General features: G+C 41.1%; 1 protein-coding gene across 2 annotated transcripts in view; it reads right to left on the bottom strand.

The window, feature by feature from the left end:
* LOC125457256 (acyl-coenzyme A thioesterase 9, mitochondrial-like) overlaps nucleotides 1-26,725 on the bottom strand; it is a 51,731-nt gene that overhangs the window by 13,106 nt on the left and 11,900 nt on the right. For both annotated transcript variants that reach the window (XM_048541227.2, XM_048541228.2), the window contains 4 exons: nucleotides 24,799-24,872; nucleotides 17,995-18,062; nucleotides 13,906-14,017; nucleotides 8,602-8,692 (listed from right to left, as the gene is read on the bottom strand). In XM_048541227.2, the coding sequence (XP_048397184.1) occupies nucleotides 8,602-8,692; nucleotides 13,906-14,017; nucleotides 17,995-18,062; nucleotides 24,799-24,872 (345 nt within the window). The remainder of the gene's footprint in view (nucleotides 1-8,601; nucleotides 8,693-13,905; nucleotides 14,018-17,994; nucleotides 18,063-24,798; nucleotides 24,873-26,725) is intronic.

Here is a 26,725-nt window from a genome sequence, read left to right as displayed (position 1 = left end):
GCATGTACTTCCTCTGGGTGCTCCGGTTTCCTCCCACAGTCTAAAGATATGGAGGCTAGGTGGATTGGCCGTGCTAAATTGCCCGTAGTGTTCAGGGATGTACAGATTAGTGGGTTACGGGGGATGGGTCTGGATGGGATGCTCAGAGGGTTGGTGTGGACTTGTTGGGCCAGAGGGGCTGTTTCCACATTGTAGGGATTCTATGAAATTACACTTGCTTACGTGCAAATTTGGATATGTAATGAAACAAGTCCTCAAATACCTTCAACTGAAGACCATTGCCACTACTAAATCAGATAACTGTCAGCTACAGAAAACCTGTTAATTTTTATAATTATGTACGCTGCCACTTAAGTTCTTGAGATACACCGTTAGAATTGACAACAGTCTTAATGTGGCACTCACATTCACTGCCCATGAATTTATGTAATGTGTAAGCTGAAATAATGCATCGGCAGCTGAATTTCAGCACGCATGAGTCATTGCTTTCAGAAGAGAAATGAAGGAGGAAAATCAGGGAGAGGAATTGCTAGGTAAGGATTCAATATGTGCCAAAAAAGAGAGACATGCTGTTAAAACTTTTCTTTTCGCACTCATCAGGACTGTTGCAAGAAATAAACAAGAGTTTATACTGAATATGACACAGATACTGACTAGTTGCTCAGTCGACTCTGGTTGGTCAAGGCATTGCTGTGGTGAATGTACCACAGTAGAGGATGCAGAGGAGATTCACCAGGAAGTTGCCTGGACTGAAGAGTTTCAGTTATGAAGAGAGACTTGTCAGACTGGAGTCTGTTTTCCTTGGAGAAGAGGAGATTGAGAGGGGATTGATTGAGCTGTATTAAATTAACTAGATAGGATAGGACAGGAAGAAACTTTGCCCTTGGTGATGGCATCATTGACTGGCGAAATAAATTTAAGGTAGGGGTCAGAAGGTTTAGATGAGATATGAAGAAAAACTTTTTCACCCAGAGGTGTTGGGAATCTGGAGCTCACTCCCTATATGGGTAGTGGAGGCCAAAACTCATAACACTTAAGAAATGCACTTGTGATGCCAAAGTATATAAAGGTCATGAAGCCAAGTACTGGAAAATGAGATTAAAATAGTTACGTGGTTATATATTTGACTCAGAGTTGTGATGGGTTGATTGGCTTTTTTTTGCTCCGTACTGCAGATCTCAATGATACTTGCTGAATAATCCCAAGTGTGCTCAAATTACATCAACAACCAACTTAAAATTATTGACTGTACTCGGATTTGAAACATGCTAATGTTGCTTTGTAACGATACATGTTCAAACACAGGGACCTGTCACCTGCAACCATAAAGCACATGTCCAGGCATTGCATTTTGTTTAAAACTAAGCTAAAGCACAGAGAACATCAGCTTCTCGCTGCTCTCGCCATATTAATGCTTCATACAATTACAGGGTAAAGATTAGTCAAGCAACTCAGTCTTTCTTTTCTCATGTAGCATAAATTGTGCTCACTTTGAAACTTGGCATTAGTGCATTTGTCCTGAAGAGTGCAAGGTGAAAGATTTCGACAGAAGATCGCTTTCTGCAGCAACAGGTTAATTCTAGATCTTAGATTTTATCTGTCAAGTAATTTCATGTCAGAAGGCTAAAGTATCAGTTTCCATTTTCATTCCCAATGAAATGAAAAGTCAAGACAGGAACCTATATCTCAAAGAGATAAATGTAATGTAAATACTGGGACTACAAAGCAGATCAAAAGCTGGGTATCCTGCAGCGAGTAGCTCACCTCCTGATTCCTCAAAGTCTGTTCATAGTCACAAGGCCATGATGAAATACACCCAAGTTGCCTGGACGGTGCAACTCCAACAACACTCAAGACACTTGACACCATCCAGGATAAAGCAGCCCAATTGATGATCACTACATCCATATTCACTCCCTCCATCCCTGATGCTCAGTAGCAGCAGTGTGTACCAGCAACTAGACGCACTGTAGAATTTCACCAAGGCTCCTTAGACAATACCTTCCAAACCACCAACCCCCTACCACCTAGAAGGACAGAGACGGCAGAAAAATGGAAACACCACCTCCTGCAAGTTTCCCACCAAGCACATACCATCCTGACTTGGAAATATATTGCTGTTCCTTCAATGTCACCATCCTGGCACTCGCATGTAACAGCTTTGAGAGTGCGCCAACACAATATAGAATGTACTGGCTCAAAGCAGCTTAACATCAGCCTCTCAAGGGAAAATGTGAATGGGGAATAAACGTCAGCTTTTCTAGTTAACAACTATATCCCACAAATTCTAATTTACGTTATTTTCCTTAAATACGTTTTTACAAGCAAAAAACCTTTCAGCAGAGGCAGAAACAGAACTACTTTGTTCGGTGCTATCAATGGTCTCTGATGTAGCAATTGATAGATCATTTACAGCTTAACAGTGCCAGTTGCAGTTACTCCGTTATCTCTATGAGAGGCTAAATTTTTGGATTTTACACTGTACCATCTGATTGGGCTTCACCAACAATTCCATAATCATGGGGGGAGCCAGTGTGCAAATTTCAGAATGATAAAACTTTGGCACAACTGTAAACATTAATTTCAGAACAAAAATCAATTCCCAAGCAAAAAACTAGCTAATTTAAATAAGACAGAAATGAATAAAAATCACATTAAAAAGCACTAAACAGTAGAGTTAACAGTGAGAGCAAGCAAAAGAGAGAACAGGGCCCAAGTCCTGATCACCAGGGAAGAGGGCTGGAAATTAGAATCAAGCCAAGATGTTGGATTTAACTAACATTGACCTTGTATGCACATCTGGTGGTGGACTTTCCAAGCTGACCTCTGTGGAATTCACACAAAAGTGGGTATCAGTAGCGAGTTGCTATTCAGCCAAGTTTTTCTCTTCTCCCATCTGCTTTATGTATAGGTTTTTAGGGAGGGTGGTGGTGGTGTTCACTGTGGGTAGAACTCAGACTGATGCACACACACAAATCCTGCTTCCTATCTCCCTCACTCTCCCATCCTCAATTATAGTTCTCCAGCCTTGGTATCCTGCTTGGCTATTTGATTGCAGTTCTTCAGAGGACCAGCGCCTGTGCAGGAAGAAAGATGCTTTCAGCCTCTCAGTATTGTAGCTCCTTGCATAATCCTGTACCTCCTGTATTTGGAACACATGTGGAGGGCTGGATAGTAATCCCTCAGTGACAGATGAAGATCAATGCAGAGAAATGTGAAGTGAATCATTTTGGTATGAAGGACATGGAAAAACAATATAAGACAGCAGGAACAATACAAAAGAAAGTGCAGGATCAGAGGGAGTTGGAGTACAAGCCAGTAGAACAGATTGAAAGAGCAGTTAATCGTGAATATTCTAGGTTTCATTGACAGGGCCTGGATTGCAACAGCAAGGAGGCTATCTTGAAGATGTGCCACACACTAGTCTGGCCTCAACTACAATGTCACATCCAGTTCAGGACCCCACACTTTAGGAAAGATATGAAGACCCTGGAGAGAACAGTAAAGATTCCTGAGAAGGTTGCAGGGATGAGGGATTTCATTTATGAAGTACAAGGGTGCAAGGTTCTGATAAAAGTGAATACTTATGATTGTCTTAAACGTCACCTATTATTAAGTAAAATGGATTTGAGGAGAACAGCTTAGGATTTTGAAGGAATAAGACCCGACATCCAGGTCCTCCTCAATCTCTGTAATAATACAGAAACATGGAAGACAAGAGCTGGAGGCGGCCATTCGGCCCTTTGAGCATGCTCTGCCATTCTTCATGATCATGGCTGATCATCCACCTCAATAGCCTAATCCTGCTTTCTCTCCACGACCTTTGGTCCCATTCACCCCATGTGCTATATCTGGTTGTCTCTTGAATACATTCAATGTTTTGGCATAATGACTATCGTATTAACATAATTTGTGTTTTGTTGCGAAGTGCCTTTAATGCCATCTTCTTTAAGTCAGAATGCTCTTCTTGTCAGGCAATCAATGTGGAAAAACATAAAAGCATTAGTTCCTTAACACATTCCCTATGGTCAAGCTTCAAAACATCAGCGTTAACTTGTCAACCATTTGGCAATCTTATTTTTACAGTATAATTTGTAGCTATCTCAAAAATTTGGCATTTTTGATTTGTCCCAGTGTATGCAAGATGAAGCTTTCCAGCAACATTTCCAACTTTTCAACTATATTCAGGATCTGTACTAACTAGTTAATGTTCAACATCTGTGCCAGACCCCAGGTAATCACAACCAGAGCCCCTCTGCATTGCATCTGATCCACAGTAATCACAATCAGAGACCCACTGGATGCATCAGACCCAAACTAAACTGCTAGACATCCTTCACACTGTGGTAAATAGGACGAAGATTACTCATTGCCAAAGCTAGTTCAAAAACACTGTTTCCAGAATCCCCTGAATGGCATTTTCATTTTTTTTATTATTCGTTCAGGGATGTGAATATCACTGGCACCTAATACCCTAAATGCCCTGGGACTGAGTTATGTTATGAAGCCACTTCAGCATTCTAGAGGAAAATTGAGAACCAACCACATAATCATGGGTCTGGAGTCTATATGTAGCCAGACCAGGTAAGGACAGCAGATTTCCTTCCCGAAAGGATATTAATGAACCAGATGGGCTTTTAGGAGAACCAACAGGGCTTGCACAGACTCCATTAAGATAGCTTTTAAGGCATAATCTTTTTATTGAATTCAAAGTTAACCAAGTGCCATGGTGGGACTCGAATCCATGCCTCAAAACATTAGAAGGTGAGTATTGTTTAAATAGAGTAAGAGTACAGAAAATTACAGAACAGAGGGATTTGGCAGCTCTCATCAATGAATCAAATAAACTAGCATCCAAATTAGGGAAGCCAAATGGGATGTCTGCCCTTGTTTCAAAAGGGAATGGAGTATAAATATAGGAGTTTCACTAAAATTATACAAAGTGCTAGTCAGACCACAGTGGAATACAGTGCATATTTTTGAGTCCTGTATCTATGGAAAGATGTGGAGGTACTGTCTCATGGGGAGAGATTGGGCAGGTTGGGTCTGTACTCGCTGGAGTTTAGAAGAATGAGAGGACACCTTCTTGAAGCATACACAATCATAACAAGTTATCAAGGTGGTAGTGTCAAAACAGGGTAGTAAGAAAGATTTTATAGACACAGACAGTATGGTGAGATCACATGTAGCACGACATGAACCCAAGATCACAGTTGAAGCAAACGTCATGGATATGAAACTTGGCCATCAGCTTCTGCTCAGCAATTCTACATTATGTATCTCGAAGGCTGCCTTGGAGGATGCTTAAACGAAGACTGGAGGCTGAAGTGCTCCCCCACTGGGAGGGAACATCCATGTCCGGCAACTGTCGCACGGTGTTCGTTCCTGTAGCATTTGCATGGTCTTGCCATTACACCATGCTTCGAGCATCCTCGCCTGCAACGTATTGGGTAGGCAACATTGGCCAAGTCACACAAACGTCTACCGTGGACAAAGTGCATGGTGTTCCCATGTATAATGGTAGTACCCATGACGATGATCTGGCATGTCTTGCAGAGATCGGGGTGGCAGAGAGGGGTGGCACAGTGATACAGCGGTTAGCACTGCTGCCTCACAGCGCCAGGGACCCGGGTTTGATTCCAGTCTCAAGGGACTGTCTGTGTGGAGTTTGCACATTCTCCCCGCGTTTGTGTAGGTTTCCTCCGTGTGTTCCAGTTTCCTCCCACAGTCCAAAGATGTGCCGGTTAGGTGGATTGGCCATGCTAAATTGCCTGTAGTGTTCAGGGAGGTAGAGGGCGTATATTAGGTGGGTCACAGGGGATGGGTCTGGGTGGGATGCTCTGAGGTTCGGTGTGGAACTGTTGGGGCGAAGAGCCTGATTCCACACTGTAGGGATTCTATGAGTTTGCCATGGCAGGGTTGTCTGGTGTTGTGGTTTATGTTGTCTTGCAGGCTGATTAGTTTGCTGCAAACAATGGTCTGTTTGGAGGCGTAGGGAATACCTTGGTGAAACATGCGTCATCATTGATGACATGTTGAAGGCTGTGATGAACCTGGCATAGTTTCTCTGCTCCAGAGAAGTACTGGATGACAAAGGTTACTCTACTTGACCGTGTCCTGTGTCTGTCTTCTCAGGAGATCATTGTAGCATTTTGCAGTGGCATGTCGGAACTGGCAAAGGAATGAATTGAACATCGCATCCCGTTCTGTTGAGGACATCTTTCAGCATCTTTTGGTGTCCATTACGTTCCTTCTCGTCTCAGCAAATCCTGTGTATACATAGGGCTTGTCCGTAAGGGATGGTTTCTTTAACAAGTTTAGAGTGGAATCTACAGAAGTACAGCATCGTTAGGTTTTCAGTGGGCTTGTGGTAGATTGAGGTACTGAAGTGTCTGTCCTTGTTGGAGATGCATGTGTCCAAGAAGAAGACTGATACTGAAGAATAGCCCATGGTAAGTCTGCTGGTGGGATGAAACTTGTTGATAGACTGGAGTGTCATGACAGACAATGGTACCCATTGTATCGGGCAACGGGACCCTGTGTGAGAACCCCTCTGGCTATGTCAAAGGCATCTTAAAACCCATTGTACAAGGAAACCCCAGCTTCTACCGTGACACTACAGACTTCTCAAACTCAGCACCCACGGACCTGTCGAACCAGGAACGTTCCTCATCACAATGAATACTTCAACCCTGACACCAACAACTGCCAATTTCCAGATGCTTCATCCTCAACCACAACGTCATCACCTTCCACAACCAAATCTTTAACCAGACACAGAACAATCAAAAAGGACCAAAACTGCACTCCAATATACCAACATTTTCATGTACAGGACCTCAAACAAATGCTATTCACTAGATATATCAACAACATTTTCTCCCTTGGATTCATGGAGAGGAATCACTGAAACCACCACACTATATCAACAAATTTCATCTCACCATCAGACTTACTGTGGACTACTCTGATAGCCAAGTTCAGCACCCATGAAGGTGGCCTCAACTGTGCTCTTCGGTTCATGTCACACTACATATGTACTCACCTTACTGTTCTGTATCCGTAAAATCTTCCTTACTGTCCTGTTCTGACACCATCACCTTGATAACTTATGATTTCTCTACCTTAATTAGTTTGTACAGTTTTGGATTACTTGTTACAGCATGCATTTGTTTTGTTTCTAGCACCACCTTATTTTAAGTTTTTTTGTAATTATCTCTCTGCCTCAATTATTCAGATGATAGGTCATCCCTTCACTTGCTATTCAGCTGTCGACATTTTACTCACTCCATCTGACACTTTTCATCACCTGCAAAGACGTATTATTCAGCCAGTTGACACTCCACTCACACTATTTGTACGATCTTTTTGATATCTCTGCCTATACAAAATGTAAATAAAGTGTGCTTCTCCCCACTCCACCTGATGTAGGATCAGTGCTCAAATAGCTTGTGATTTCAAATAAACCTGTCGGACTTGTGTCATGTGACTTCTGACCTTGTCCACCCCAGTCCAACACCAGCACCTCCTGATCATCATCTCTGTACAGCTGCAATTCTGCGTAACTGTAGAAGTGTACAAGGTGACTATTTTTGCATCAAGCCAGTCCCAAGGTACAAATCTTTTCTTCTGACAGAGACACAGAAGTTCATGGAGTTATGGCCCAGTGCTGGTTCTCCACATGGCTGTTTTCAGGACGAATGCCATCAGTTCCCAAAAAGTGGTCACTGGCCTTGCTGAGCTTGGATGTGATGGTTTCACTGCCCAGTTCCTCAATCACAGGAAAATTCTGAATGGTACCATGCACTACTTCAGCGACAGTGTGTTCTGTTGTGTAGAGTTCCAGCAAGTGCACCACCCACCTTTCCATTAGCTCGCTAGGTTCTGTGATGATTGTCCCTTTCTTTGTCTCAAGTGAGGTTGATTTGTTTGTTGCTGGGCCTGATGTTGCTTTGACTCCCTCTAGCTTCCCTGGATTCAGCAGATTATAGGCTCTAGCAGAGTTTCACTAGTATTGAATGGTGCAGAAGTGTGCTGTCATAGTCATACAACACTGAAACAGACCCTACAGTCTGACTCATCTGCCCCAACTAAACATCGCAATCTGACAGTCCCATTTACCAGCCTTTAGCCCATATCCCTCGAAACCCGTTCAATTCATATACCCATCCAGATGCTTTTTAAATGTTGTAATTGTGCTAGCCTCCACCATTTCCTCTGGCAGCTCGTCCCATAAATGCACTATCCTCTGTGTGACAAAGTTATCCCTCAGGTCCTTTTTAAATCTTACCCATCTCAACTTAAACCTATGCCCTCCAGTTTGGAACTCGTCTATCCCAGGAAAAAGACCTTGGTTATTCACCTAATCCATGCCCGTCATGATTTTATAATCCTCTGTAAGGTCACCCTTTAGGCTCCGAAGCTTCAGGGAAAATAACTCCAGCTTATTCAGCCTCTCCCTATAGCTGAAACCCTCCAGTTCGGAGTGTCCTTGTAAATCTTGACATTTGTAGCTTTTAAAAAGGTTTTAACTTATCACAGTAAGAATGGAGTTAAATATGCATAACATGGTTGTACTGAATGGTTATAGTCTTCACATACCTGTGGATGACATATTTCTAGACTTTTAAGCTTTGTTTGGTCCATCCACACTGAATTCTCTGGTAATATCCGACTGCGGAAGCTTACAGTCCTAAAAAGATCAGTCACTGGTTAAGTTGGCAATGAGCAACAACCAAGAATTTCATTTATTTTGACTTTAGCAAAGGATTTTCAGTTTCTCTCTTCTTTCAATGTCCAAGCTTTACAACACAGTTTGTGATGTTTCTTTAAGATAATGACACTTTGGATATCCCATTCAAAGCCAAAGACAACATTAAATGAAATCTCTGCAAGTTTATCCCTGAACTGGCATTAGTTTTGGCACTATGATTGGAATTTTCAGAGAGTCAAACCTGGGTTCAAATCCATGTGTGGACTTGGGCACACAATTAAAACTCCATGTCAGTTTTAGGATGGTGATGGAAAAATGACTTCGGATACCTTGACATGAAATGAGGGCATCCATGATTAGCTACTGTACGGAGTTTAGTAATGCTGTTCCAAACACTTCTGTATTTTCTCAAATCAGTAGAATCTTGGATAATAAATAATGTTGTCACACTTTAGAAGTGTGCAAATTCAAAGTTATGTAAGGTTGCCATGCATAAAGTATAATGGAGAATGTGTGCATATCCAGTTGATGCACTGAGTGTTAGTGCAGTTGGTGTTGTGTGGAAGCTAGTCTGCTGGTCACCTCTTTGCTTTCAAATATTGTTGCTGGTTAACAAAATAACTACTGTGAGAAGAGAGCTGAGTACTAAACCTCTCTTGCCAGTACAGTCTCTCCATCTGTAATGTATGGAATGCCTCCACCTGGTGACACATGTAAAGTGCATACCTCGCACTGCCAGGCTAAAGGAGACTCAGAATAGGCCTGGCTTCCAGATGCAGGCACACTGCTATAGGTTGTGGTCTGATGTCCACTATGCAGAAAGCCCAGTTCTAGGAAAATGGCCTCTCTGCCTTGTGGATGCTTCAGGAGAGAAAGCAGCAAGGGGAGTAAACCCGGACAGAAAACCCCGGAGCAGAGTCCCACATCTGACAGCTGTCTCAGGCAAATTGTGCAGCAGAGTTGGTATCAAACAATCAACAGTGTCTCACCTGAATGACATGCAGCATGAGCGCCTGCATTCTTTTCGATCTTGGGTGATCAGATAGCTGCCACCCCTGCCTCAGCCCCAGTAAGGTGCTGTCCCACCTCAATGGCTGCTCCAGGCTTACAGCACCAACTCTCGACAGGCAGGTCGCTCAGTTTTGCGCCAACCATAAACTCTACATAGATGACACCAGTCTTTCACATCACAGGCTGCAAGGTAGGAGCCAAGAGTGTTGGTCTTACCATCAACCTGCTGCAGGTTGATGACAGAGAACTGCTGTGGCAGACAAAGAACTAACGTACTGTAGGCTCAATGTACATGTTGCTGCAATGCAAGAAACCAGGTTTGCTTGCGGTGGATTACGGAGTCATACGGCATGGAAGCAGAGCCTTCAGGCCAACCAGTCCATTACGACCATAATCCTAATCTAGTCCAACCTGCCTGTGCTTGACCCACATCCATCCAAAATTTCTTATTCATGTATTTATCCAAATGTCTTTTAAACATCGTAACTGTGCCTGCATCCAACACTTCCTCTGGAAGTTCATTCCACACACAAATCACTCTGTGTAAATAAAAAATGCCCCTCTTCTTTTTTCAAATCTTTCTTCCTTCACCTTGAAAATATGTCCCTCCATCTTGAAATCCCCCACCCTAGAAAAAGACACCTGCCATATCCCTCATGGTTTTATAAACCTCTAGAAGGTCACCCCTCAACCACCTGCACTCCAGTGAAAAAGTCCCAGTCTATCCAGCCTGTCCCTATAACTCAAACCTTCCAATCTGGCAACATCCTGGTAAGTCTTTTCTGAACCAAATCCTCAGCAACAAACAACAAACACTGCGCCAACAAACACTGCACATTCCTCTGTGTTATGAAGCAGAGGTCAAACTCCCCCCGCTGCCCCAATAACTAAAACTGAAACACTGAGAGGTTCATTTCACCTCGATTTGTTAAAAGAAGTGTGAAAAGTTGTATTACCTGCCTCTCACCACTCTCCCATCTGTTATAAAGGAGTAGTTAACTGAAATGAAATCCTTTCACTCATTCTATAATCAACAAGTAACAATTTATTTATCTAACTCTAACAGTGAACAAATTAACAGAACCACTAAATAACCGAACAATTCCCCCTTAACTACTAACTATTCCCAAATAAAACAAAACTCTAATTGTATCCTGTTCCAATAAATATAAGTCCCATTTATATACCAAAATAATAAAAAAACGTTAAAACTTAATCTCTCAAAATTGCAGCCAGGATACATCTTCCAGAATGCTCTGCACTCTCTCTGCTGATCCTCAGTCGGGAACTTCTTACTCTGCCGAATTCTTGTATCAGGAATACCTCTCCATCATATCTCATGTCAGGAATGTTAGCTAAGAGTGCCCCACTATACTTTTAGTTAGATGATGGTTTTCTGAGAGCTTAGAGAAATCTGTGAGAGCCAGTGATTTTCTCCTTAGAACTGATGGGTTGTTAACTCTAGTAGATGGCAGTTGCTCTCACATTGATTTCCAAATACCCTCTACCTTTATACCCTTGATGACCTAAAAAATTCTAATAATAAAGATTGGTCCTAGGTTGTCAAAATGAGATTTAAATTTAATTGGTTTACAGTCTCCGAAGGCCTGGTTTAAATTAATTGGCTGATATTCAAACCGGTTGCCTAAACAAACTACGGCCTGGGTTGCTGACCACCCAGCCCCCTGATACAAATATTTCAATTTCAGGAACTCTCTGAGCAGCTGCTGCTTCTACAAACATTTTTTTTAATCTCCAAGCCTAGAAAAAACACATCATCTTTTAAAGGGACTCTTACCCCTAATTTTGCAAACATCAAATTCTAACATCCTGCCTTCCAATCCTCAAATACTCTACCCAATTTTGCTACACTCTGGCAGAGAAATCCCAAAAGGTAATATGGGGCACAGAGTGAGTGTTGTAGTTAGTAACATTCTCGTGATCACTGAACCTCCTACAGAAGGCTCATGCAGATGAACTCTTTGTTCATCAGGAGGCATGGGCCAATTAGCCTCCTGTGCATCAGATCCCAATTCAGCTCCATTCTTTATGTAACGCTGGATTGTGAGAGGCACCGAATCAGTGGAACTGCCAGCACCAAAAGACCTTACCCTCGCTGGGGCCTCAATATGGGAGTCCCAATCAAACACATCACCAATATGCAGAGGGAACCAGGTAATGGCAAGGTGAATGTAAATGAACAGAGTTTACTCGAGCTACAATGTTACCATGGATTCTGGGTAATGATCAACTACTTCCAAATCAAGCTATATCACAAGCTGGCCCGGTGACATCCAAAATCACACCATCACCCTACCTAGATTGCATCATCACCACAGGAACCAATTAGAAACTAAATCAGTGATGGCCCAATGGTATTATTGCAGGGCTGTTATATAAGAGAACCTAAGGGCTACCTTTTTCCACACAGAGGGTTGTGCATGAATGGGACGAGCTGCCAGAGGAAGTAGTGGAGGTGGGTATTACAACATTTAAAAGGCATGTGAATGGGTATATGAATAGGAAGTGTTTGGAGGGAAATGTGCCAAATGCTGGCAAATGGGACAAGGTCAGATTAGGATGTCTGCTCAGCGTGGCCAGGTTGGACTGAAAGGTCTTTTTTCATGCTGTATGACTCTGACAGTGCATCACTGCACCAATCAATACGGGTGAAACTCTGCCATTGCCTGCAATCTGCTGAATGCAGAGAAGCTAGATGGAGATGTGAAGGAATCGAGGAGACAGCAGGCTGAGCAGCAAACCAATCAGCCCTGCTTAACACAAAGACAGGGACAGTCATCACAGAACCTAACGAGCTGATGGTAAGGTAGGTGATGCACTTGCTGGAACTCTACACAACAGAACAGTGTCACTGAAGCAGTGCTCGGTACCATTCAAAATCTTCCTGTGATTGAGGAGCTGGGCAGCAAGACCATCAGGTTCAAGCTCAGCAAGGCCAGTGACCAGTTTCTGGGAACTGATGGCATTTGGCGTAAAAACATCCAAGTGGAGAGCCAGAACTGAACGATATCTCCATGAACTTCTGTGTCTCTGTAAGAAGATAAAACTTGTGCATTGGGACACGCATGATACAAGTATAGTCAGCTTGTACAGAAACAAAGGATTAACAGTGACGGCAACATTTACAGAAGCATCTCCTTGGTACATATTGTCGAGAAGGTCTTTACTTGCATTGCATGGCAGACCCTTGCACCTCATACTGACTTCAGAGTCAGCAGATCAAAGGTTGGCATGATTTGGTCACTTCCTCCAGTTACTGCAGAATTGCCGCCCTATTCGACAATGATTAAACATGGCTATAAAAGGACAAACAAAGTCCAAGCTTTTCGTTGTACAGTTATCACGACTGACACACAAGAAAGAGAGTCTTGGGGGAAAAGGAACACTGATTTATACAACATGAGAAGAGACTACTGAATACTTGGGCTATAGTTGATATGAAGTCACAGCTGGAATAGTTAACTTTCATTCTTCATTTACAGACTAGTCAAGTACACCCTGTCACCACGGAAATGTAACAGAGATTAGCAGTCTCCATTTAGATTCCTGAATTTAAATGGTGCAATTAATGGATAAATTCCTTTTGCCTGCATAAAACAGGGTCCTGTGTATTAATCTATGTAGCTTCTAACACATGCAAATGGGTCACACTACAAGTCTGACTGAATACCTGAAACTGGTTTCCAGTGTAATTCTCGGTGCCGTTTAAATTAATTAAGGTTTGTCGCCTGATAGCAGAATCAAATCCAATGGAGGACATCATTTGGCAGCAAAAGGGGACACTGCTTAGCGCTGCTGCCTCACAGCACCAGAGATCCAGGTTCGATTCCAGCCTTAGGTGACTGTGTCGAGTTTGCATGTTAACCCTGTGTCTGTGTGGATTTCTTCTGGGTGCTCCTGTTTCCTCCCACAATTCAAAGACATGCAGGTTAGCTGGATTGGCCATGTTAAATAGCCCCATAGTGTCCATGGACGTGCAAGCTAGGTGAATTAACCACAGTAAATGCAGGGTTATGAGCATAGGGCAGTGACTGGGGCTGGGTGGGAAGCTCTTCAGAGAGTCACTGCAGATTTGATGGGATGAATGGCCTCTTTTTGCACCAAAGGGATCCTATGAACATGCTCCAAGGCTTGCAAGGATAGGTAGATTGAGCACTTACCGCATATCCAGAGTCCCAAGGAACATATTGTGAATAATTTTTCTCTCTTCCTCATTCGGCGCTGTTTTCAATAATGAGGTCTCCTTGAGCTTGGTTCGTTTTGCTTTGTTCACTAGAATTTAAAGAAAAAAAGTGCTTCCAGTAGCTTTGTTATCAAATTCAAAAGGAGAGGATGCAAAATTAATGCTTACACCTTAAACAAACAAAGTTACCAGCAAAAACTGGCAAGCCTGAGGATTGGGAGCATTTTAGATTTCAGCAAAGCAGGCCAAAATGTTTGATTAAGAAGGAGAAATTCGAGTACAAGAGTCAATCTCATGGAACTGACTAAAAACCCTCTATAAACATGGGAAGAGAAAATGATTAACAAGGATATATTTAGGAGAGATTGTTTCAACTCGGCCTGTATTCACTAAAGTTGACAAAAATGAGAGAATCTGATTGAAATGTATAAAATTCCGATAAGATTGGACAGACTAGATACAGGGAGAATGGTCTCCCCGTTTGGAAAGTCTACAGGCAGGAGGCTAAGCCTCAGGATACGGGGTAGACCATTTAGGATTGCGATGAGGAAAAATGTATTCACACAAATGGCAGTGAATCTGTGAAATTCTCTACCACAGAAGGCTGTGGGAGGCCAATATATTCAAAACAAAGACTTTTTAAAATATTTTACTGGAATCAAGGGACATAGGAGAAAAGCAGAAAAATGGCATAGAAACAGCAGATCAGCATGATCATGTCAAATGGATTAGCAGGCTCAAAAGGCCAAAAGGCCTACACATGTTCTAAGTTCACTTTTTATATGCATTCAAGGGATGTGGGCATCACTAGCCAGGCCAGCATTTACTGCCCATCCCTAATTACCCAGAGGGCAGTTATCTATGTTTCTAAGATAATAAATATAATACAGTGAGGGTGAAAACATCCACATCATGAAAAGACTTTGGGGGGTTGGTAATCTAATGTGGTAAACAGGAACAGTTTCATTGCAGGCAATGCACATCAGCAAACATGCCAAATTAATCATGTGGATGAGGAGAGGTACAACTTTGCTTTAGGCAAGTTTGAATCAAGCTCAAAATCAGATAAAAAGATAAAACGGATTTACAAAATGCATTAAACTGTAAGTAGAGGATTGGTTTATACACATTCTACAAACAGAATGCACTTCAAATTACTTTTCTCAATATAAATCTCTATAGAAATAGAATACAAAGAATACTGGACTGCATTATTCTTATTTTCCATTTAAATTATAATCACTAGATCCACAGCAGACAATAGAGTGTGCTGAATCTGCTCTGCCATTCAATATAATCATGGCCTATCTTAGGTTTCAATTCCACTTTCTTATCTGCGCCCCTATCTCTTGATGCCCTGAGAGACAAAAAGTCTATACTAACCTTAAACATACTCAACAATGGAGCATCCAAAACTATCTAAGGTAGACAACTGAAAAGATTCACAATTTGAGTAAAATAATTTTTCTTCACAGTCCTAAATGATCAGCTCTTTATCCTAAGAGTATGCCTCCATGCTTTAGATTAGCAGACCAGCTTAAGTAAGCTATCTCATCAAGCCCTCAGAATCCTGCATGTTTCAAAGCGATTGCCTCCACTCTTTCTGAACTCTAGAGAATACAGGCCATGTTTCTCAGCATCTTGTTACTCAACTTAATGAAGCTGCAACGTATGGCCTCCAATATAAGTATATCCTTGTCTAAATATTGAAACTAAAACTGAAGCATGAAGCCCTCAACAACTGTGGTAAGACTTCATCATTCATACACAGCAATCCCCTTACAATAAATGCAAACTTGCCATTTGCCTTCAGACAAAACCAGCACGAAGAGGCTCCATTTGAAATGAAATCCCTTCAACAATTGTATTTCAACAAAAACAAAGACAAAGACAAGGACAAAACAGAAATCTGCCTCCCTGCAATACTTTCCACTGCCTTTATCACAGGCAGAAGACAGATTGTTTAAACAATCTCTTCCTTTACAGAAAATGACAATTTCAAGATGATGCACAGATTAAAAGTATTCTGTGTCTGGCCCTTCTAGTGATAGTAACTACGGCAGGAGTAGAGGACGTGAAACCATATGTAAATTATTGGGGCCAGTTTTAGCACAACTCTATCTGCACAGTTAATCATATCAAGTTTTAACTCCATATAAAGTCAGTAAATGAAGCTCAATGTCTTCTATCCCTATGCAGCAGCACTAATTGGTTATGGTGTTATAATGGGTTATATCATATTATTGCCTTGGAAGTTGGATTCTAGAATTAACATGGATTTTTCGTTTTATTTCTGCAAATGTAACTTGTGTTCTTTTGAAAAAAAGGTCAGAAAATCAATCTTGAACAGGGAGTTTAAAGTAGCCTTGTCAAGAAAGCAAGTGACTTAAGCTAAATGACCAGCAAAGTACTTAGGGAGATAATTGCTAAAGTTGGAATTTACAATCTTCTCCATGGCCCAAGGCCACAAGCAGAGTTCAGAAGAGTGGACTAGTTCCAACAGGAGGGCAACTTTTAATTTGTGGAATTCAAAGCTGGAAAGAGGTCTCAGGATGTTTCAGCAATCCAGGCCATCGGAGCCAGAAAGTAGTTTTAAACTGTCTTTACAATTTAGTCAGAAAAATGCCAATGAACGAGCTGCGGAGAGATGGAAAGAAATGTGCAGAAAGTTGCCAAAATGAAACACTTGTGACCTCATCATAAAATCAGTCATGCAGCACAGAAACAGACCATTCAGTCCAACCAGTTCATGTCGAACATAATCCCAAACTAAACCTGTCCCACGTACCTGCTCCTGGCCCATATCCCTCCAAACCTTTCCTATTCATATACTTACTTAAATATCTTTTAAACATTATAATTGTAATCAGTCATGCAGCACAGAAACAGACCATTCAGTCCAACCAGTTCATGTCGAACATAATCCCAAACTAAACCTGTCCCACGTACCTGCTCCTGGCCCATATCCCTCCAAACCTTTCCTATTCATATACTTACTTAAATATCTTTTAAACATTATAATTGTATCCACATCCACCACTTCCTCAGGAAGTTCATTCTACACATGAACCACCCTCTGTGTAAAAAAATTTGCAAGGATAAACATCCATTAAGTCGTTTGGGGATAATCCACCAAACTTCTGAAAATGCTTCTTATACCATACAGTCTTGCAATAATACTTGTTACAAGCAGATAAGGTTCTCTCTGATCACTTCCTTGTCTCAACTCAGTAATAAATGAAAGACTAAAGTTGGAGTGGTACTTCACTGGAGTTGAGTGTCTATAGATATCATTGGGAAAGAGAACTGAACTTTTTTGCTGTTATTCATAAGATCTTTCAAACTTGTCACATTTATAGCATTTTTGCATAAAAGGAAAATTAACAAAGTTATGTTATTTTGTTAAAAGTACATATGCAACCTCTTGTAAATGTTCATCACACTAACCAAAATACAAAAGTAAAACAAAGTCTATTAAGCCAGGTAGATGCTGCTTGGCCTGCTGTGTTCATCCAGCTTCACACTTTGTTATCTTCACTCTGAAATCTGATTTGTCCAGTATTACCACCAGTCATATTATTGGCCTCACAACATCAACTGTTTCACTCTCTCCACTCGTTGCCAGACTTGCTAAGCCTTCTGTTTTTATTTCAGATCTCCAGTATCCACAATGTGTTATATGGTGTGCCAGTTGGCTGCCTTCTCCCCACCTAGGAATGCCTTAATTTTGGTTGACATCCCAATGCAATTACTCAATCTCTTTAATGAGATGTTAAGCTATGGCCACATTTTCTCTATGGATGAACGTAAAAGCATTGTTCAAAAAGAAAAAAGTGAATAATTATCCCTTAACCAAACAGTTAAAAAATAGACAACTGGTTATTTATTTCATTTTTGTCTTTTAGGCCTTGCTGTCGATAAACTGTTTGCTGCATTTGATGCCAAAACAAGTAGTACAATTCAAAATAACGCACTGGCTGCATTAAAGTAAACTATGTCGGCTGCATGTATGCAACATATTTCCTTCATTATGATAGGTAGGAAGTGAAGGTGCAACATGACTTACAGTTCCCTTGTTTAAAGAGATTCTCCTCCTCTGGACCTTCAGGTTTCAATGGATTAATCACAGCTGCACTGTAAGGGAGAAAGAAATAATTTCAGCCTTTAACAGAACACGTTATGCCTATGTAAAAGAATACACCATTTGGCTGACCAGATTGTGTTCATTTGAATTCCTGCTATCCATTCTCATCTGTCAGTATAACACCTCTTGCTGTATGTTGAGCTTCTCCATAAATACAGCAGTCCTATTCATTTCAATCAATCACTCTCTGCGGTAGTGAGCTCCATGCCACCCACTGCGTAATTTTTTTTCTCATGAACTTTAGACTTGATCTCTTGGCATCTACCTTGTATTGGCAGCCTCTGGTTTTGCTCTTGTCCACAAATAGCAACACTTGCTTATCCTCTACTCTATCACAACCCTTTCATAATTTAAAGGACTTTTATTGGGTCATCCCACAGCCTTCACTTCAGAGAAGAAATCCAGCCTGTATATGCTTTCCTGATGATATAATCTAATTGTCCCAATGTCAATCATGTTAATTTTTTGTACAACTTCTCTAGTGCCTCTATCTTTTCAATATGATAACCAGAGCTGTATGCTATAAACCAACTGTGATCTAACCAAGCTTTGATATTTATTGAACATATCTTGTCTACTTCTCAATTTTATTCACCAAGAAATAAATTCTGGTGCTTACTTTTTTAAAAAAAAGGTACGGTTGTATTCACTTACTACTTTTTAGTTGTTTGCTCTCCTAGCTCATTTATCCTCTCACTTTTGAAATAATATGCAACTTGCTTACTTTACTCAATAAATTACAACAGCTCATGCTTGCCAATGTTGAAATTAATTTTCCAATTTCAGTCCATTCTGCAAATTTATTAATATCTTCTAGTAATTTGTTGTAGTCCTCTTCATTACAAATGATTATCTCCAATTTGGTGCAGTCCATACATTTAGAAATTGTGTTTTTAATTGCAAAGCCAGAATTATTAAAACAAAGTTAGTTACCAGCTGTTGCCCCTGCACTGACCCTGTGAAGACCAACTCTCATAGTAAGAATTCACACTCTACTTTCTATTTTGTAGCTACTTAACTATACAATTGGTGTTGCAGTGGTACTGTTGCTGGAATAGTAACTCAGTTGCCCAACACAGTGCTTCAAAGGTATGGAATCAAGTCCCACCATGGCAGCTGATGGAATTAAAATTCAACTGGTTAATCTATCATTGAAATAACATTGTTGTAAAAGCCATTCGGTTCATTAGTGACTTTTAGGGAAGGATATCAACCGTCCTTATCCCATCTGCCTGCTGTCTACCTGTGACTTTTAACTGCCCTCTGTGATGGCCCAGCAAGCCACTCAGTTCAATGGGCAATTAAAAATGAGAAACAAATGCCGGTGCTGGCAGTGATGCCACATCTCGTGAAATACCAATTTTTTATTAAAAAGTTGGTATTCATGTAGTTTAGGACATCTGAGCATGAAAAATACCAGATAAATGCAATTTCCTGCTCTTGTTTGAAATTAATAGGAAAAATTTTATTCACTAAGTGCCTGGCTGTTACATCGCATTGTCACCCAATGGTCCCAAATCTGGCAGTGAGGCTGGAATATAAAGGATTCTATTACAAAGCCAAGAACCATTTCAGGAGAAATTTGAGTGGGCTTGTTTCGTCACAAAAACAGCACTAACAGCTGCACTCCGCCTGGCCGGGGGAAAACTGAATGTTCCATTAGCCATGTGGGTCAGTGATGTGGATTTTACACCACAGACCACTCGTAGCTGGGCTACTTGAAATGCCAGAGTCAGGAAATCAAATAACATCATAATAAGCAAGACAGAATTTACTGAGATTAACTACTGAAATTGATCTACAAAACAAAACTAATAAGAAGTATAATTTTATAAGTGAGCAGAAGATGAGCTCATGAAAGGGAACAATGACTGAACATTGGCTCTGTGTACACATAAAGAATAGATATGAGGGCAATGTCTCAGGGAACTAAAAAACGATACTGGCTTAGTGCTCAGGTTTCAAATCAAAAGTCAGAAGTTTAGAAGAGTAAGAGCAACTTGACTAAATGTAAGATCCCAAGGAGTCTTGACAGGTTAGCTACAGAGGGGTTGTTTCAGCTTAAGAGCATCTACAACTAGGGATCACTATTTAAAACAGATAGTAAGCCTTATTTTTGTATTTTCAGACAGTTGTATATGATTGGAACACTTTTCCTGAAAAGTCCTTGAATATGTTAAAGGTTTAGGTAGAAATGTTCTTATGAAGTAAATGATTGAAGGATTACCAGGGAAGACGAGAATACAGATGAAGTTACAATCAGATCAGCCAATCTTTTTATTGAAAAGGTGGAGCAAGCTCAAGGTACTAAATTATCTACTCCTTCTCAATATTTCTATATTTGATGCAGGGGATTCTGATCTGAGATAAATGATGCACAGGATGAATGCTTTTGATTATGAACAGCAGTAGGAGTGGGCCACTTAGCTATTCAAGTCCACTCTTTCATGGCTGATCGGATTGTGATCACAATGTCACTTTCCTGTCCTGCTCCCCGACTCAAGCTTCTTTGACTACAAAAATCGAACTCAACTTTGAATAAATTCAATGACACAACCTTCACTGACTGCTGGGGAATAAAATTCCACAGACTAACAACTCTGAGCAAAAAAAACTTCTCATCTGTTTTAGAAGGGAGCCCCCCCCCCCCGCCCATTCTTAACTACGTCCTGTTGCTCTAGTCTCCTCCCCATCCTCCCTTTATCCACCCTATCAAGTTCTCTCAAGATCTGCAATAAAAATGAAGAAACTCAGAATGTCTGGCAGGACCTGTGGAGATAAATAATTCTGAGGAAGGGTCACTAGGCTCAAAACATTAACCCTTGCCACAGATGCTGCCAGATTTGCTCAGCTTCTCCAGCAATTTCTGTTTTAGTTTCACATCTCCAGCATCTTCAGTTCTTTGGGTTTTCTTTAAGTTGTTCAAGATTCTATATGTTTCAAGAAGATCACCATACATTCTTTCAAACTCCAATGGATAGAAACACAGCCTTTCCAACTTTTTCTTAATAAGACAAGCCCTTCATCCCGGGTTTTTATTTTGATAAGGTCCCACATAAGAGGCTTGTGAGCGAAGTTAACACACACTGGATTGGGAGTAACACTGTGGTATGGACCAAGATTAACAGACTAGACCAGAAAAAGAGAGTGACAATAAATGAACTTTTCCAGGTGGCAGGTGGTTACTATTGGTGTACTGCAGGTATCAGTGCTTTATCCTAACTATTCACAATAAATATTTAAATGATTTGGATGAGGGAACCAAATGCAATATAAGTTTGTTGATGACACTAAACTAGGTGGGTGGGATTAGGAGTTGTGAGTAGGATACAAGGAGGCTTCAGGGTGATCTAGACAAATTGAGTGTGTAGGCAAACACAACGTACCTAAATGTGAAATTACACATTTTGGTGTGAAAATCAGAAAGGAAGAATATTATTAAACAGAGATATATTGGTAAATGTGGATGTGTAAAGGGATTGGGATGTCCATGTACACCGGTCATAGAAACACAGAAACAGACCCTTCAGTCCAACTCGTCCAGGCCAACCAGGTATCCAATATAAATCTAGTCCCATTTGTCACATTTTGCCCATATCCCTCTAAACCTTTCCTATTCATAACACTCATCCAGACACCTTTTAAATGATGTAATTGTACCAGCCTCCACCATTTCTCCTGGCAGCTCATTCCATATATGCACTGCCCTCTGAGTGAAAAAGTTACCCTGTTGGTCCCTTTTAAATCTTTCCCCTCTCACTTTAAAACTATGCCCTCTAGTTCTTGACTCACCGCAGGGAAGAGACATTGTTTATTTACCCTATCCATGCCCCTCACGATTTTATAAACTTCTACAAGGTCACCCTTCAGCCTCTGATGCTCCAGGGAAAATAGCCCCCGCCTAATCATCCTCTCCCTGTGGTTCAAACCCTCCAACCCTGCCAACACCCTTGTAAATCTTTTCTGAAATCTTTCAAGTTTCACAACATCCTTTCTACAGCAGGAGATCAGAATTGCACACAGTATTCCCAAAGTGGCCTAACCAATGTCCTGTACACCACAACATTACATCATTACTCCTATAATGAACGCACTGACCAATAAAGGCAAGCATACAAAACGCCTTTGCCACTGCCCTGTCTACCTGTGACTCCACTTGCAAGGAAATATGAACCTGATTCCAAGGTCCCTTTGTTCAGCAACACTCCCCACAACCTTACCATTAAGTGTATAAGTCCTGCCCTGATTTGCCTTTCCAAAATGCAGCACTTTGCATTTATCTACATTAAATTCCATCTGCCACTCCTCAGCCCATTGGCCCATCTGATCAAGCCCTCAGTGTACACTGAGGTAACCTTCTTCACTGTCCAATTTTGTCAAATGCAAACTTACTAGCCATTCCTATGTTCACATCCAAGCCATTTGTCTAAGCGATGAAAAGTAATGGACCCAGTACCAATCCTTGTGGCACACCACTGGTCAAAGGCTCCAGTCTCTAAAGCGTCCACCACCACCCTCTGTCTTTTACGTTTGAGCCAGTTCTGTATCCAAACGAAGTCAATGAAAGTAAGCAGGCAGATGTCGCAAGCAATTCTGAAGGCAAATTGTATGTTAGCCTTTGCTGCAAGAGAATGAGAGTTTAGAAGTAAGAATGCTTTACTGTAGCTATATAGGACTTGGTAATGACAGCCCCAGAATATTGTGCGCATTTTTGTTCTTCCTACCTATGTCAGGACATACTTGTCGTTTGAGAGGGAGCGCAATGGAGGTGCATTAAGCTGATACTAGGGATAGCAGGAGTGTCAAATGTGGACAGACTAATTTGATTGGGATCATATTCACTTGAATTTAGGAAAATGAGAGGAATCTGACTGAAACATGTGATTTCCTAGCAGGGTTCAATAGACTAGATGCGGGGAGGATGTTTTCCCTCATTGGGAAACTTAAACCAGGGATCACGGTCTCGAGATACTGAGTAAGCCAGTTAGGACTGAGATGAGGAAAGATTTCTTCACTCAATAGGGTAGCAAATCTGTGGATTTCATTCCTACAAATGCTGTGAAAGTCAGGTCACTGTGTGTATTCAAGAAATAGATAAGTTTTTAGATATTAAAAGCAACATGGGGTATGAGGAGAAAGCAGGAATATGGCAGGAATGGGATAGTGAATCACTCATGATCATACTGAATGGAGGAGAAGACGAAAAGACTGAACGGTCTTCTCCTAGCTTCTATGTTTATGAATGAGTTGAGTAATTATTTCTAATTGTTCTAATTCTGAATTGTTTCGAAAGCAATATGCCCTTTTTCAAATAAGTCGGTCAAAACTCTACACATTACTGCAGATAAGGTCTAAATAAGGTTATGTCCAGCTGCAGCAAAACTTGCCTACTTTTATATTCTATTTCCCTTGCAATAAATGCTAACATCCCATCTGCTTTCCTCAGTAATTGAAGATTAAGTATTTGAATTGGTACCCAACTGCAAAGCTACCTCTGTTTGGGAGATTATCAGAAGAAAGAAAAATGATTAGGTTGGCTTCTACCCCCCATATGCCAGGCCAGTCACATCCATGACCACATTGAGTAACAAGAATGCACAACGGTCTTTATACCAGCAATGTTAAGGCAGAGACGATCCAAAGCACATTGCCCACTCTGACATGGCTCCACTCTAGCTGAAAATTTTGCAAGTGGAAGCATCAATGCTTCCAATCTAACTTTCTAGTTAACCTGGCCATATCAGGTGAGGCCAAAGTAGGAATGAAAGTCTGCCAATATCTAGGACTCCATTCTGTTAAAAAAACCATTTTTTATAACTTCCCTCAACCTCTGGATATCCAATGCACGTGACAGTGAGTGAAGTGCTTTTGAAGTACTCATTCCCATGCCACAATAAGCATTATAGGCACTACGTGCGTTGCAAGGTCCCACAAATAACAAAATGCTAACAAACAGGTCATATGTTTAATGATAATGACTGAGGCATAAACATTGGCACACTAGGGCTAATCTTCAAAATTCATCTTTTATGGCCAACTATGAAGACTGATACGATCTCAGTTTATTGACTTACCTGAAAGCTCTGGAGGGGCATGCTGGCCTAGATTTTGGTGCCCAAGCTGGAGCCAATAGGTTCTGCCTCAAGAGGGGACAGTCACAGCTGACCAAACAAAGTCAGAATAAACCACACTAAAAATTGTTGAAATTACCCAATCTCTTTCTTTGATGATGTTTGGCAGAGAGATTGCATGATACCAAGATCCAAGCGGGACAAATGTTACCAGAAAACAAACTCACTTTTTGCTTTGTTTATGTTATTGCCACAAGTGAGCTTGGAGACACAATCAACATTCAAGGGTTAGAAAGTGTGTTGCTCAACACATTAGCAACTTATCCTCATCTTCTCCCAAATAAACATTAGAATGCAAATAGCAGCATGCAATACATTTTTCATGAATGCAAGACATTTAACTTGTGATTTATGTTTTACATGAGTAATTGAAATTTTTCACAGAAGTGGAAAAATATCCTTTGGATACGTAGCAGAAAGTGAAGCTAAATATTTATCACGTGCAACATTTTCAGTTTATTTAGAGTTATTTGTGACCTTCAGATGTGCAAAGAAAAACAATGCATTTGGAGGGTGACACTAGAAAGTCTGCACACAAAATAAATCAAATAACTTATTCTAATTTATTCAGAAAAGCAGTTCCGAAATGGATTACCCTTTATTTGCAGGATCTCGTGCAACCATCACAAAAGTAGCATCTAAGACGGGATTGTAAACATCATCGTGATACTTGAAAGAAAAGAAAACAATTAAATGAAATGCATCATCCAAACTCATTCGACTGACCCGATTTCATTCTAGGCAGAATTTGTGTTTTCTGACATACAGGAAATGACAAGGCTCAATCAATATCCTCAGTGTCTGAAGTTTGCACATAGAACATAGAACATAGAACATTACAGCACAGTACAGGCCCTTTGGCCCTCGATGTTGCGCTGACCTGTGAAACCAATCTGAAGCCCATCTAACCTGCACTATTCCATTATCATCCATATGTTTATCCAATGACCATTTAAGTGTCCTTAAAGTTGGCAAGTCTACTACTGTTGCAGGCAGGGAATTCCACACCCTTTCTACTGAGTAAAGAACCTACCTCTGACATCTGTCCTATATCTATCACTCCTCGATTTAAAGCCATGTCTCCTCATGCTAGCCATCACCATCCGAGGAAAAAGACTCTCACTGTCCACCCTATCTAATCCTCTGATCATCTTGTATGTCTCTATTAAGTCACCGCTTAACCTTCTTCTCTCTAATGAAAACAGCCTCAAGTCCCTCAGCCTTTCCTCATAAGACTTCCCTCCATACCAGACAACATCCTGGTAAATCTCTTCTGCACCCTTTCCAATGCGTCCACATCTTTCCTATAAAGCGACAACCAGAACTTGTATGCAATACTCCAAGTGCGGCCACACCAGCGTTTTGTACAGCTGCAAAATGACCTCATGGCTTCGAAACCCAATCCCTCTACCAATAAAACCTAACACACCGTACACCTTCCTAGCAACCCTATCAAACTGGGTGGCAACTTTCAGGGATCTATGCACATGGACACTGAGATCTTTCTGCTCATCCACACTACCAAGAATCTTACCATTAGCCCAGTATTCCTGTTACTCCTTCCAAAGTGAATCACCTCACAATTTTCTGCATTACACTCCATTTGCCACCTCTCAGCCCAGCTCTGCAGCTTACCTATGTCCCTCTGTAACCTGCAGCATCCTTCCACACTATCCACAACTCCACCGACTTTAATGTCATCCGCAAATTTACTAGCCCATCCTTCTGTGCCCTCAACCAGGTCATTTATAAAAATGACAAACAGCAGCGGCCCCTAAACAGATCCTTGCGGTATACCACTAGTAACTGAACTCCGGGATGAACATTTCCCATCAACCACCACCCTCTGTCTTCTTACAGCTAGCCAACTTCTGAACCAGACCACTAAATCACCGTCAATCCCATGCTTCCAGTAGTGGTCAGGCACTGTCAATTCATCGGTTGGTTGCCCATTCGCCTTTCGTGAAAAATCAACAATTTATGATATTTTTTAGAATTGCTTTAATGCAGTATTACACAAATTTGCCCTATGTTTCTAATTAAAACTGAAAGAACTGCAGATGCTGTAAACCAAGAATGAAAACAGAAGTTGCTGAGAAAGCTCAGAGTTAACATTTCACATTCAGTAACTCTTCGTAAGAGTTCTGAGGAGGGGTCACCAAACCTGAAACGTTATCTCTGAATTTTTCTTCACAGACGCTGCCAGATCTGCTGAGCTTTGCCAGCAACTTCTGTTTTTACCCCATGTCTCTGATGTCTAACCACAAATAAAGCTTCTAATCCTTGTCATTTGACATCCACAGCGTGTGTTTTTGAGGAAACAAAGGGCTGGATCATCCTTTTTAGCAAACTGGGTAGACCAATAGCATGAGTCACATAAAGGAAAATCTAACCAGGAGGACAACTTGTCCACAGTGCCATCCATTCTAAAATGGGCAGAAGATCGGATGGGTTGTACAGCTGTGTAATCCTCCTCACCAGATTTTCCAATATATTCCTACTCAAAGCTATATATCCAAGCG

This window comes from Stegostoma tigrinum, chromosome 12 (assembly GCF_030684315.1).
Source record: "Stegostoma tigrinum isolate sSteTig4 chromosome 12, sSteTig4.hap1, whole genome shotgun sequence".
In the NCBI taxonomy this organism is placed as follows: Eukaryota; Metazoa; Chordata; class Chondrichthyes; order Orectolobiformes; family Stegostomatidae; genus Stegostoma; species Stegostoma tigrinum.
This window is presented reverse-complemented; position numbering and strand designations above follow the sequence as displayed.